Source organism: Cotesia typhae, unplaced genomic scaffold, assembly GCF_013202065.1.
Source record: "Cotesia typhae breed Kobodo isofemale line unplaced genomic scaffold, CoteBio_Ctyphae contig_20, whole genome shotgun sequence".
Taxonomy (NCBI): domain Eukaryota; kingdom Metazoa; phylum Arthropoda; class Insecta; order Hymenoptera; family Braconidae; genus Cotesia; species Cotesia typhae.
In genome coordinates this window covers 649167-663573 of record NW_027423725.1, presented here as the reverse complement: position 1 = coordinate 663573, position 14407 = coordinate 649167, and the positions used below count along the sequence as shown (strand labels likewise).

Sequence of the window (14407 nt, the reverse complement as noted above, 5' to 3'; positions counted from 1 at the left end):
AAATTTGACTATTATTAAAAAATTTGATTAATTTATTAAATTAATTACTTCTAAATTTTCCAAACACAGAAATTTAATCAAACCCAACTAATGAAAAAAATTATTTTGTTTTTTTGCAGAATAAGACAAATAACCGGCCTACGATCCAGTTCCTCGAAAACGAAGGAGTAAGTACATACCAAACTCATATAATAACATAACATCATACGTCATATATAATTACATCCAATAACAATAATGATAATAATTGTTGTTCTGCTTATTGAAATCGTTCAGTTATTATATGGCACGCCGTTTTACTTTTTAAAGCTTAAGATTTTTTACCTAAGGTTTAAATTATAATTAATATTTTTACTGTTTTTGAATTATGTTTGACATAATTTTTATTTGAGATTATTTTTTTGAAATCTATTTTTATTTCACTTTTGATAATGTTAATTCCATCAGCATATAGAAACATAGGGTTTTGGAGCATTTTTCATTTTTTAAGATATTATTTTTTACAATTTTTCTGACATGTTTGTAAAGCAGAAATCAATTTTTATTTGGAATTTTTAGCTGTAGGTATATTTGCCGATGTCATACATATGATAGTAAATTTTGTTTACGTTGTTGAGTATAGATAAAAATTTTTCGTCATCTTAGAAATTATGGTACAAAAAAACAAACACATTTTTATTATTTAATATTAAATATGTTCTATGAAAAATTTTCTGAATTTTATTGAAGCTAAATTTTCACTAAGCTGATAAAATTAATTCAGTCCCTAAAAATATAATATACAAATATTAATCATCATTGAATATGATATAAATTTATTAAACTTATGTTTCAATTTTGTATTGTATCAAAAAAAGTAACTTTGATCATTAAAGTCTCAAAAGAATCACTATTAGATGACAAGTTATCCTATTTTCATGTAATTTTTATCATTTAAATTTTAATTGATTAATTGATATTTTGTTGATAATGATAATTATGAATTTTGAGATTATGTTTACCTGTATATGGAGCATTTTAATATTATTATTCAATAATTCTCTATCCAAATAATTACATACCAGAATTATGATTGATGTAATAAATAACTTGTACAGTTATTTTTGCAGTAATGTTTTTAGTTCATATGCTTTCAGTTATATTAATTATTCTTATTGATAAGGGCTCCAGAAATTTATAAATTAAAAATTTCACAATAATTAGTGCGATGACGGAAAAAATACTTTATCATTGGAAATTTATGTAAGCAAAACAACAGAATAGTAAATCATGGAAATCAATTGAATTTTATTTAAATTATCAAAAAATATTCACAGGATGAATTAAAATTATCACTAGATGCTTAAAACATCAGTGCAGCCAATACAAAATCGCGCGATTTTATCGTCTCATTCAAAAGTAGTGTTATTGGCAAATGTAAATTTCAAGACACCACCTCGTGGTCGAAAACAGTATTAATCAAATCAGGTCATTTTTTTTTTTTTTTTTTTTTTTTTTTTTTTTATTCAAGAAAAATAAGGTACAAGTCGTTGGTGTAAACCATTGTAGCCAAAGGTAGTTTATTCTCATGGCGGTGATGTACTTGCCACCTGACGTTAAAAATTTAACTACTCAAACCAGGTTTTGGTAATAGGCCTTTTTACACGGTGCAATTTACCAATACTCAGCAAGGTTACTAGATGCGTTATAACGACGACACCTCGTGGATTGGTGGGCTGTTTATTGTCACACAAGATTTGTTTATTAGTTTAAATTTAAAATATATTTTAATAAATGATTCGCTGGTTAATATTGATAACATTTTATCTCAACTTAAATTTATTGTTCGTTATAAATTAATCAAGAAAAATTGCATATACACTCGCTCGCATTCATGCTAGACCCTCCCCGCCCGCAAATTTTTTTAACTTTCAGCTAAGAATATTGAAAATTTTCAAAAGTTGGAAAGTTATTGATTTCACCCCGTTTTTCGAAAATCAAGTTTTCAATGGATGTTGACGTTTTGAGGTTCTATTCTAGGAAGCCTTCCGAATGTTTCCGCGGTGATGGCAGTATGTAAAGCTCTTATAAATTTTGAACGGCTCGGCCGATTTTATCGCGGTTGGTGCTGTTCGAAAGGGCTTGACCAAACTTAGATTTTGAATAAAACTTGGACCGATTCGAACCAGTAGATTTTGAGAAATCTCAAAAAACAAAATAATTCAAAAAAGAATTAGGAAAACAGTTGACCTTGAAGGCCATCCCTGTAACTTCCCGCTAATTCTATACCTGGACGCTTAAAATTACACTTAGCCCTGTTGAAAAACTCCCATAGGATCCCATCAAAAGCGACAAAAGCCACTTAGAAACCAATACATTCTATTGGTTTCTAAGTGGCTTTTGTCGCTTTTGATGGGATCCTATGGGAGTTTTTAAACAGGGAGGCCGTTTTTGAGCTCTTCAAGCTTAAAAATACAGTTTATGTGTTGTTTTGAGCTCTCCGAGCTCAAAGAGATAACTTTTCTATGCTTTTGAGCTCTTCGAGCTCAAAAGTCTAATAGAAGTTTGATAAAACACTATTTATTGAGTTTTCAAACTGAAATAACTTTTGAATGAATGAACTGATTTTCTTGCGGTTGGCGGCATTCAACGCATTTCTTTAAGCCTCATAAAGAATCTTTAAGTTTGTATTGATCAAACCAGAAATTTCGGAGTAATTCCGAAAAAACACTTTTTTGGGTTTTCTTTCCTGCACGATATCTTTCGAACGAATCTACTGATTTTGACCGGATTAGCGGCAATCGACGTGGTTTTTCAAGCTTAAGGGCGGATTAGTTTTTGAAGTTGATCGATCGAGCCGTTTGAAAGATATTCCAAAAAACCACTTTCAAAAATGATTTTTTTCTTATTTTTTTGAGATTTTTCAAAATTTCTCAAAATCCATCGGTCTGAATCGGTTCAAATTCTCAGGAAATCTAAGTTTGAGGGAACTCTTTAGAACGCCGCTTCGTACGTTCCAATCGGTTCAGTCGTTCAAAAGTTATAAGCGAGTCACATCGTCACACACACACACAGACATACGGACATCATCTCAGAAACATTCGGGAAGCTTTCTAGGACCTCAAAATGTCGAGATCTGGTGAAAACTCGATTTTCGAAAAACGGGGTGGAACCAATAACTTCCCAACTTTTAAAAATTTTCAATTTTTTTAACGGAAAGTTAAAAATCTTTGCTGTACATGCTTCCTTAAAGTTACTAGATTATTATGGAATTCGAATTTTTCGATTTCGCGCCACGAGACGACTAATAAAATACTACTGTACCATATAGGCCACCTACAAAATGCTCAGAATCTTGTCTAAATACACATGTGTGTATCCTGCAGGACTCAAACGTTTTGTGCGTTTTGCAGAACATAACCATAATACAACTGGGCTGCACTGCTTTTTAAAACAAATAAAATAACTGAGAGGTCACTACTGGGATAGTACTCAATACCCAAGGCCAATTTTCCACTTTTGAATGAGACCAATGAAATCCCACCATTTTGTATTGGCTGCATTGAAAATATTTAGCGATAATTTTAATTCCAAGTCTGAATTAAAATTATCAATATTGATAATTTTAATTCATGAAATCATTCGTAACTGTCCGTAAAAATAATTTTTCGAATTATGTATTAATTCAAACAGTTAAAATAATTCCTTAAATATTTTGTTATAGTGTACTTGCTGAATTTTTATGATGATAGAACATCATGAATAAATATGAAATTAAGCTCATGATTTATAAAAATTTATTCATATTTCATTATGAAATAAAATTTTCTCTGGTAATTTATTTTTTATTTTTCGTTGCTTATTTAATAATGTGAAAAAAAATTACTAGATACAGAAATTTAATGGTCAATTATATAGATTTTTTAGCACTTTGGATGTCTTAAAAAATAACATTATAATTCTTTAAAATCAGTTAAAAATTTAAGGAATTAGCATTATGTACATAATTTTAAAGCCATTAATTTTTTATATCGTTGAAATATTTAGTTATTATTGGACGATACTTGAAATTATAAAATCGTCATATTATTTCACGTCCTACAAACAAAAATAAAATTCGATGCAGCATCAATAATATTCGCCTATTGGAAATTGTACATTCTAAATAAATACTCAACGTATATATTACACATAAATCAAAATAATTGTTTCTTTTCTTATGAAATAACTAATTATATGTTAAAGAATAAAAATGTACACAATTTTCAATATGTACACATAGTTTGTAAATATTTTACTTACGCACAATATTTAATAAAGTAAAAAAATACGATGTTATAATATCTCGGTACGATTTGTCATGGAATTGTTATAATTATTATGAAATTGGTCTTTATGATGAATTATTATGACAACTATTTTATTATGAATTTAAAAAGTAAAACGGCGTGCCATAGAGTTATTTGAAACTAAATTTGAATGTGAGGGATAAAAAGTGAGAGCTCTGAGGCCGTTAGCCAGACTGGGAATATAATATAAGATCTTTTCTTCGAGAGTACCAATACAAATAATAGAGTACATATTATACCTATAGCTCACGGCATGTAGTATCATTATCATTATTATTATTATTATTATTATTATTATTATTATTATTATTATTATTATTATTATTATTATTATTATTATTATTATTATTATTATTGTTACTGTATGTACACAGTACGTAAACGCGAGTATACATTAAATACATTGAAAGCTAATGTACGTGTATAGCAAAGTTCACTTGGTGTTTCGTTGCCCCTTCTCTTTAATTGTCTTGTATTTGTCAGTGAAGGCGATCGAGGACGTCTGACAAGGTTATACCATTTTCACTACACTTTACGCAAACTTTTTTCTCTTTGTTTCTTAATAAATTTTTTAAATTCGCAATTAGAACACGTTCCATTCTTTAATATATAATTTTTGAAAATTTCACTTTAAAAAAATTTTTTTTTCAATTCTAAATATAATTTCTTTTCAACATTGCCTGAATTTCAAATTTTTGGTAAATTTCCTTGATAAAAAACTCAAATTTAAAATTTTTTGAATATTAGTTCAAATTTTTGCCAACAGGTGGCGCCTTTTCTCGCAGAAAAATTTCTCAATGTTAAAAACCTGCAGAAAAAACTTAATTTATAGTAGTCGTCCTTGTTTTGAGTGACGTGTTTAATTTTTTTTGCCATTTTAATGAACTTCGAGTCAATCAACTCTTGTTTACTTCGCAGTAGCGAAATTTATGCTTATTTAATGTAAAAAAAGATCGTTTTTAATTAAAGTGGCTGTAACTCTTGAAATATTGAGTTTAGGAAAAAATTGTAAGAGATCAAAATTGTAGCTTAGAAAATTTCCTACAAAAAATGTTACTGTCATGTAGGTCTATCTTCAATTTTTTAGGAGATAAAAAATAAGCATTAAATTTTTGAATTTTTAAATTCTAAATGTTATAATAACACTTGTGATAAACACCCGTATGTGTTAGTAATTATATCTTTATTATCTTAATTGCAAGGTCGGATTCCCGCATCTAAGTACCTTGACGCAATTATATTTATTTTAGTCAAATTTTATTGAAGAATATTCATTAAATTTCAAACAAAATCTCAGTTTTTAAAGACAATAAAATTTTTTTAGCTTCTAACAATGTCATAATTATTGAATAATTTTTCAATCACCATTAGCCTTTTCCAGTTGAATAAAACTTGACATTTAAATAGTTAAAGTGAAAGTATTTGATAAAATAATTAATTCAAAAAATACTTTTTCTTTTTTTTTTTTACCAGTCATTGCCGCTCACTAGCTCAAATAAAATTTATATAAATAGACTAAAAATAATAATTAAATAAATTGGCGAATGAAAAATGATGTCGTTATTTCCGCTCTTACAACGACTTAAACGGCCTTGGAATTTTTTACAGTAAAAATATTCACTAAAAAAAATAAATAATCACCTTTTAATGTACCTAAGGTCATTTCAAGATGAATAAATATCATTATAAATTTAACATAATTAATCTTAAAGTTTAAAAACAAACAATTTATATTCACCATCACGATATATTAATTTTCATATAATTAAATTCTTGTGTATAAAGTTAAAGGTTTAAACACATTTTTATTAAGCAATATATGTATTTATTTCTCCAAATGTCACGTTACATCAATCTATTGATTTGTCTTGAGAAATCTGCTGCATTAAATCCATAAAAAGTTAAATTATATAAATAACACTTCTAACAGCCCATAATTTAAAATTTAAATTTCCCGCATTTTTTAAATTTGAATTTCGCGCCCTTTTTTAAATTCAAACCAAACAGCTGTTCAAAGCCGTAATGGCGGCCACCGGTTTTAACACAAAAAAGTCGATAACTTCCGAACTAATGACCCGTTTTGCCTGCAATTTTGTGTGGACCTCAAATTAAGTCCTTTGAATCTTTAAAAAAAAGAATTGAGCGAATCAAGCCAGTATTTCGAAACTTATCGCACTTACAAATTATCTTCTCAAAAAACTTTCATGTTATTTGAAAAATTTACGAGTAAAAATTATTTAATGATGTAATAAAGTGATAATTTATGAAAAATTCAATAAAATTTGACAATCGTCGATGTTAAAGGCAATAAAAAATAAACGAGCCTTCGATGGCTACTCACGAAGCAAAGTTAAGACTACTTTGTACCGAGTATTCATACTCTGAGAAAGTGACGTAGGTCAGGGAACTCGCTTACACGCTCGTACAAATCCCAGCGAAAAAAACGGTATTAAAAAATAAAAAGTTATTCAGAGTAAGCTGAGAAAAAACGAGGGAGTAACTACTCGGCAGTCTGTACTCATGCTTGTATTATACCTATAATATGTAATATAGATTCTCTGTGAGCTGTGAGTTCCCAGTGGTGAGTATGAGGTTATAGAGTTACTTGAAAGTGCTCCGGTACATAGATATAAGTATAATAAATATATAATAAAACGAGTATATCAAAGCAGAGGGTGAGTTTCAGGTGGTCGTTAATGTTGAGAGGATGAACGGGAAGTTGAATATCCATAAATAGACTATGGATAAAATAACAGTCGGGCTTACCGATTTTTTTATTTTCGCTTGGAAAACTTTTTTCGGATCTAATGAACCGAATTTATTTAAAAGCCGCTTGAAATATTCAGATTTTTACGCTAATCGTTTTACAACTTAGTTTTTTTTTTTTAAGTTACTTTTTTTGTCAATAAAATAGAGATTTTTAATGATCAGTCAAGAATAGCGCTAAAATTGAACGGGAGATGGCAGTAGTAAGCGCGAAATTCGAAATTTGACTTCAAATTTATAGCTTAATATTTTTTCAAATAAATTTAACAAAAATTAGCGATTAAAGTACAAAAAAATTAAAGCTAAAACAAAATTTTGGGCCCAAACGTTGGCAATACAGGATATGACGTACATAGATGGCGCGTCAGTAAGCGCGCGAAAATTTAAATTTAAATAAAAGCCAAAATTTTCATTATTTTAAAAATGCAATTAAGGTAAAAGCTCAAATTATTGACACTATAAAAGACAAAGTTATGATTTGATTTTTTTTAAGCAATCAAATATCAATATCGTTGAATTTTGTTTGTGGTAATGTCTCAAGTAATGTTTTTACTAATCAATTTCTTTTTTTAAAATGATAATCATTGATGTTCACTAATTAATTTTAAATAATTAAATAGATTATCCGGATACACCAATTATTGACAGGTTAAAAAACTGATTGATCTAATTATTGACATGCCTTAGCCCCAATTATTGACACCTATACTGCGCATGCGTCGAATCATCTGCTTATTCTTATTTATCGAAACTTATTATTAAGTAATCAAAATTATTAAAGTTTATTAATAATCATTTCCATAAATGATTAATTACTTTTAAAAATATAAAAATTAATTTAAAAATAATTTATTTAATCAGAAGAGTTCAAACTCTTACAGTTAATTTTTTAGGTTTAAGTAAAAAAAAAAAAAGGCGTGATAGCGCTGTCGACTGGCTGTCAATATGAGATTCAACTTAAAAATTATCAACTAGTTATTGACACCCATTATTTAAATATTATAAAGCATACAATTAATTTCGATTATTCAATTTTATAAATTTTTCATATATTGTTAATTAAAAAAAAAAAAAAAAAAAAAAAAGATCATATAATTAGATGAAGAAATTAATTTAAATTCGGCATTTAAAAAAAATCCTTTTCTAACCAAAGTTGTTAAGAAAATAGACGCTCGTAAGCTGGTTTGATGAACTGGTGCTAACTTTATTTTTTTTTTTAATAATTAATATTTAATATTTTCAACCGACAGTAATTTTTTTCAATTTTTTAATTAATTAGAATTTAATAAAAATTTATATGATAGTTATTCTTGTTACAGATGATTAAATATATTTAAAAATAATTTAAGGTGTCAATATTTAGACCCCTGTCAATAATTGGGGCTTTTACCTTATATAAAATAGTTTCTTTAAGAGTATAAAAAATTTTTCGAATAATTGAGTCTAAAAATAAATAAAATAAAAACAAAACATTAAAACTGACATCCGTTAAAAAAGTAACATATAAACTCTAATACATAATAATCGAGCAGAGAAAGTAATCTGTATTCTGAATTTAATTCAGTATTCTATGTAGCATAATATAAGCAGCTGGCTCGCCATTGTGTCGCAATGTTCTACTCTAACTTGTTCGCTCGATATACAACGGCTCGTCTTTCTCAATTCGGCTTTTCTTGCCTATGGTTTTTATTTATACGTACACATAAAAAAAAAAAAAAAAAAAACCCTCAAGCCCCGAGAGTTCTCATGCCAATAGGGCGAATTCACCCTTCGCCTAATTAGTGCAACGCCGTTTGGATTTAAAGTTCTAGATATTTTAATAAAAAAAAAAAAAAATAAATAAACTTAGGTTTAAAAATAATGAGCGAAAAAAAATTACGTCAATAAATATTTTTAATTTTGAGTCAAAGAGAAGAAATAGCGAAGCTTTAAATGGTAGAAAACAGTGCTTATATGTAAACCTTGAGACTAGATCCGGATTCTTGTTTCTCAGTGGGGGCATCTTATATCTCAATACATTGTACAAACATATATATTTATATATATATATTTATATATATATATATATATATATATATATATATATATATATATATATATATATATATATATATATATATATATATATATATATACAAATATAAATATATATAAAATAGAGAGAGAAGGAAAGAACACCTGACCAGTGAGCAGAGTGACGTGTGGCTTATAGACGCACATGGCGCTCTACTCTTACATCTTACGGTGTAAACTCAAGTTAACACACATTTAACATGTATGCATTCATATATAAATATATAAATATATATGTATAAGCAAGAAGTATAAAAGAGAGGACAAGAAACGACCAACTGCTGGTTTACTGACTACTGCGCCGGCGAAAGTGTTCTCGTGTTACACTCAACGACCCTCGTGGTCTTATTATATATTATATATTAGAACATCGCCATTTTATTCAATCATCTTTTTTAGGCGTAGATTTTGGATATATTGATTCATTAGATTGAAACTAAAAAATTCAATTTAAAAAATTAATCTCTTCTGTAAAAATTTTAGGGTATAAATTGCGTAGATATTAGAAAAAATGGAAAAATTTTACGTCTAGTTAGCTTAATAAGGTTTGAAAATTTTTTTAATGAAAAACCCGCACTTTTAACCGACAAAACACCTTTTTCATGTATAGTTACAGGAATTTTGTGTTGGCGCCATCTTACGGAATTTTTACAAACTAAAATATTAGAATTACAATTTCATAAAAGATTTTTTTAAATAAAGTTTTACAATTCAAAAAGTCAATGAATTAATAAATAATTAAAATTTTAAAAATTTTATTCAAATTTAGATTTCCAATTTTTATAATAAAATTTATTTTAAAAATTAAATTTCAAATATTTTCAATAAAAACTTTCTCTTGTTTTATATTCTTCTCGATAGTTTGAAAGCAAATTAATTGCACAAGACTCAAAATATTTATAATTTTTTTTTTTTTTTTTTTTTTTTTTTTACTAAAATTTTGAGTTTTTAAACATTGGCTTGAGGGTACTCGACCTGTTATAAATCTCGGCTTCGACATCGAAATCTTGATTTATCAATCGTCATCTCGGTCCTTGGCGAGATAATTGCGCAATCGATCTGCGCAGTTGAAAAATATTTTCGAGGTCTAAATGACTTATGATTAAAAATAAGTAATGAAAGATACGAATGGAGTTATCGTGTAGAAAAATGACCTCGTTTCTGTCAAACAGAGGTTAAGTAACTACCCGCGTTACACTTCCTTTCACTAAGATTGCAAACAGATACTTCTTGTGCCGTCCGTAATATTGTATATAGTCTACTTACAAACTTAAAAATTATTTATTATCACAATAATAAATCAAGTCAAAATTTCCAAATAAATTATTTCAAGAAAGTACTTTTGATAATTTAATAAAATTTTAATAATTTGTATGATAAATAATAAAATAAACAGGTTTAATTTTTTAGTAGATTAGTTTATGTTAACTATTTTTTGCTCTCTCTTTAATTTTTCTGCGTCTTTAATTTTCATTTTTATTGCTGGTATATATTTATATATATATATTTATCTCTTACTCGGCATGAATTAAAGGTATGTAGGCTGTGCCACATCCCTGCCCGGAAACCGTTACCTGCTTCTGCTTCTACTCAATGGAGAACTCCATACCGTTGCTTTGTGGTACACAAATTCCCTTTGGGTCCATTCTGTAATTTATACGCTTTTTTATTTATTGTTTATTCCCTGATTTATCTTTTCCACGCTGGTCAACTGTACTAAGATTTATTACGCTAAAAAAATTATTCGATTTTTATTTAAGAAAAATTATATTAACTTCATAGTCATCGGGTCTGTGAATTCCTTAAAATCACACTACCTTGACGGAAAAATAATGTTTTACTTTGATCAAAGGCTTTTAATATTGAAACAATAAAATCATAAATAAAAAAATTTAATCTACTGTAGATTACAGGAATAAATTTAAAAATAAACTACAAGAAATTTATTTTATTTTAAAGCTCGTTTGAATTTTCCCGCGGATATTATTTTTTTCATACACGGCGAAAAAAACAGAGATTTTTGTTATTTTTTGCACAGGAAAAATTCCTATGTTGATATAAAAATTTTTCCAATGTTAACATAGGAATTTTTCGGATGTTAACATGGGAATTTTTTCTTTATTAACATGATAGAAATATCCATGTGACATAGGAAAAATTCGTTTATCACTAAAATTTATGTAACTTAATTTAATAATAACAAATTTACATAACAATTTTCTCATTCGAGCAATTTCAGATAATTTAAAAGTAAAACAGTGATATACAGTCGGTTTGTGATAAAAAAATTCGAGGAAATTTTTTTCAAATTTTGCTTTACATTTCGACAAAATTAAAAATCCACCAGATTATGGACGGTGTGGCTTAAATTGCCATAACTTTTTCAAAAATTGACTTATCGGGACGTTTTTTTTTTCAAAATGTTTTTTTTATTAAATGTTATTTTTGGAAAAAAATAGAAAAAAATTATTCAAAGCTATCTTCATCGTTATTTTTTAGATTTTCCAAAAAAACTCCGAATTTCTCAATGATAAACATTTTTAATTTCTTTTTTCTTTCTTTCATATGAAACTTTGATATTTTCTACGAATATCCTGAAAATTTCAGAATGGTGTTTTTTCGATTTCTATTTTTTTTCAATTGAAAAAAAAATTTTTTTCATGTCGTAAATGAATTTTTCCTATGTCACATGGATATTTCTATCATGTTGATAAAGAAAAAAATTCCTATGTTACCATTAGAAAAATTTCTATGTCAACATAGGAATTTTTCCTATGCAAAATAATTCCACAACTTCCCATAAGGCAGATGAAGAGATTAAAAAATCCGCAACATAATCCATTAAAACGCCTTTTTTACGTAAAAATAGCAAGTAATCGATTTAAAAAAATTTTGATTAATTTATCGATGATTTTTCTTCCCAATAGTGTTCTTTTTATATATTTTATACGAAAATATGAATCTCAGGTACAATTTGATGTGAAAATCAATCTATGAAAACAAAAATTCGTTTTCAATGTAGTATAAAGACCAAAAACTTTCCAACATTTTATTTTCAAGTTATAAATTCAAAATTTCCCGTCTCAATTTTAATATAGCAAGATACATGTTCGAGATAACTGAACATCCATCAGCTGTCATAAGACATATATTTTGAATTTTGAATAATTAAAAAAAGAGACAAAGTCTAAATGAATGTCACACGAAGGAACGGAATGTGAGGCAAACGGTTCTAAGAATAAATTATAACCTTTTTTTGTTTCACCCGATGATAAATATGGTATATCGTGTATGATATCCTACACTGATTATTTTGCTTAGTTTTGTATTACTTACTCGACTGGTAATTACATATTTGTATATTTAAATGTTATATTTACAGCAAAATAGAATTGAACATTGAATGCGTGGATTTGAAAAGTCATCAAAGGGGCGATCGGAAGGAAAGTTGACTTTGATAAAAGTATTAAACCGGTAATACAACCTTCGTTAACATATAAATATTTTTATACATATATTTACTTATACATTTAAACGTACGTTGGGTGATTTAATGTGATTTAGTGTCGTGTGGATCGCAGAAAATTTAAATAATATTGAAGTTTTTTTTGTGCAAAATATTAATAATTTTTTTTTTTTTTTTGTAAGAAATTTATTACTAAAATAAACTTGAAATAAATATTCAGAGTTTTCAGTTAAGTTTACTAGATCTAGGGATTTTTTTTTTGTCTAAACAGTTATTCGCAATTATTGAAATTAATTTTTATAATAAAGTAAAAGCCTCAATTATTGACACTATTAAAGAGAAGTAATATTCCTACCAAATTTCAAATCTCTACGCCTTATAGTTCTTGAGATATTGTAATAAGTGACTATATAAATAGGAATCTCTTATAATAATATAGATTTTTAATTTTTGAACTGACAGTAATTTTTTTTTTTTTTTTTCAATTTTTTAATTAATTAAAATTTATAAAATAATTATTATTATTACAGATAACTAAATATGTTTAAAAATTATTTAGGGTGTCAATATTTTTAGACCCTTGTCAATAATTAGGACTTTTATCTTTAAATAAATTTATTAGAATAATTTTTAATAAATTTTTCAAAATAATTTTTAATAAATTTTTTTAAATAATTTTTAATAAATTTATTAGAATAATTAAAAAAATTTTTTTGTAGTCTACCGAGATTATTCTTATCTTCCGAAGGAAAATAAAAAAATTGAAAATAGTACACTGAAAAAAAAATTAACTAGAATCAAGAGTAAAATTCTTGAACCAAGAAAATAATTTTGAAAAAGCTCATTGTCTTGAATCAAGACAAAAATTCTTAAATCAAACAAAATGTACTTAAACCAAGTGAAATTTCTTAGTTTAAGAATTTTTTAACTCAAACCAAAACAATTTAATTCTTCAAAATTATTTACTTGATTATAATAATAACAACTCAAAATGGCCTTGAGTAGTTAAAGATATGTGTATCCTGATATGCATAACGGACAAATCAATTTCACGTATGAGTGAATAAAAATGTTTGTCGTGTGCGTGCATATAGATATGATGATACTTAATAAAAGCATGCAGTTACATTGCATTAATACAGGTCACGTTGTACACTTATAGTTAAACACTCGCATATTATTAAGTTACACATCAATTTCATGTGTGTGCATCAAATAAACTCACACACTTTAAATATTAATACAAACCCCTGTTTAAAATTGACTATCCAACTTAAAACCCCGTTTTTTTAAAACTATTTACGGTCTCTTCTAAAATTTCAAATTTAAAATTTATCCCGCAGCTGTAAATATGTACATATACTAAAATTGTATTGTATTTCAGTATTTAACTATTTTTGTACGACTGTAACTTAATTAGGTGACACTTGAGTGACAATCGGACTTGATTCAAGATTTAGATAATATAATTTTGGTTTTAAAAAAAAATTACATAAATATTTTTTTAACTTCAACTAAAATTTATTGAATGAAAAAACTAGGTCGTAAAAATTATGTTCTAATGTATGCAATGGAAAAATTATCACTTAGGGTCTAATTGCACGTAAAAAGTATTGTCAGGGCCGTTGAATAGATTTTCTTAATAAAAAAAAAAAAAAAAAAAAAAAAAAAAAAAAGTGGAATAATAATAAAAAATAATACCGATAATAATAAATGAAATCGACCGTCAATTATGATAGTTAACGCGTGGACGGTTTTATAAATATAAAAATAA

General features: G+C 26.7%; 1 protein-coding gene across 1 annotated transcript in view; it reads left to right on the top strand.

The window, feature by feature from the left end:
- Su(tpl) (Suppressor of Triplolethal) overlaps nt 1-14407 on the top strand; it is a 38848-nt gene that overhangs the window by 10284 nt on the left and 14157 nt on the right. The window contains exon 3 of the mRNA XM_074259503.1: nt 120-167. Within this exon, the coding sequence (XP_074115604.1) occupies nt 120-167 (48 nt within the window). The remainder of the gene's footprint in view (nt 1-119; nt 168-14407) is intronic.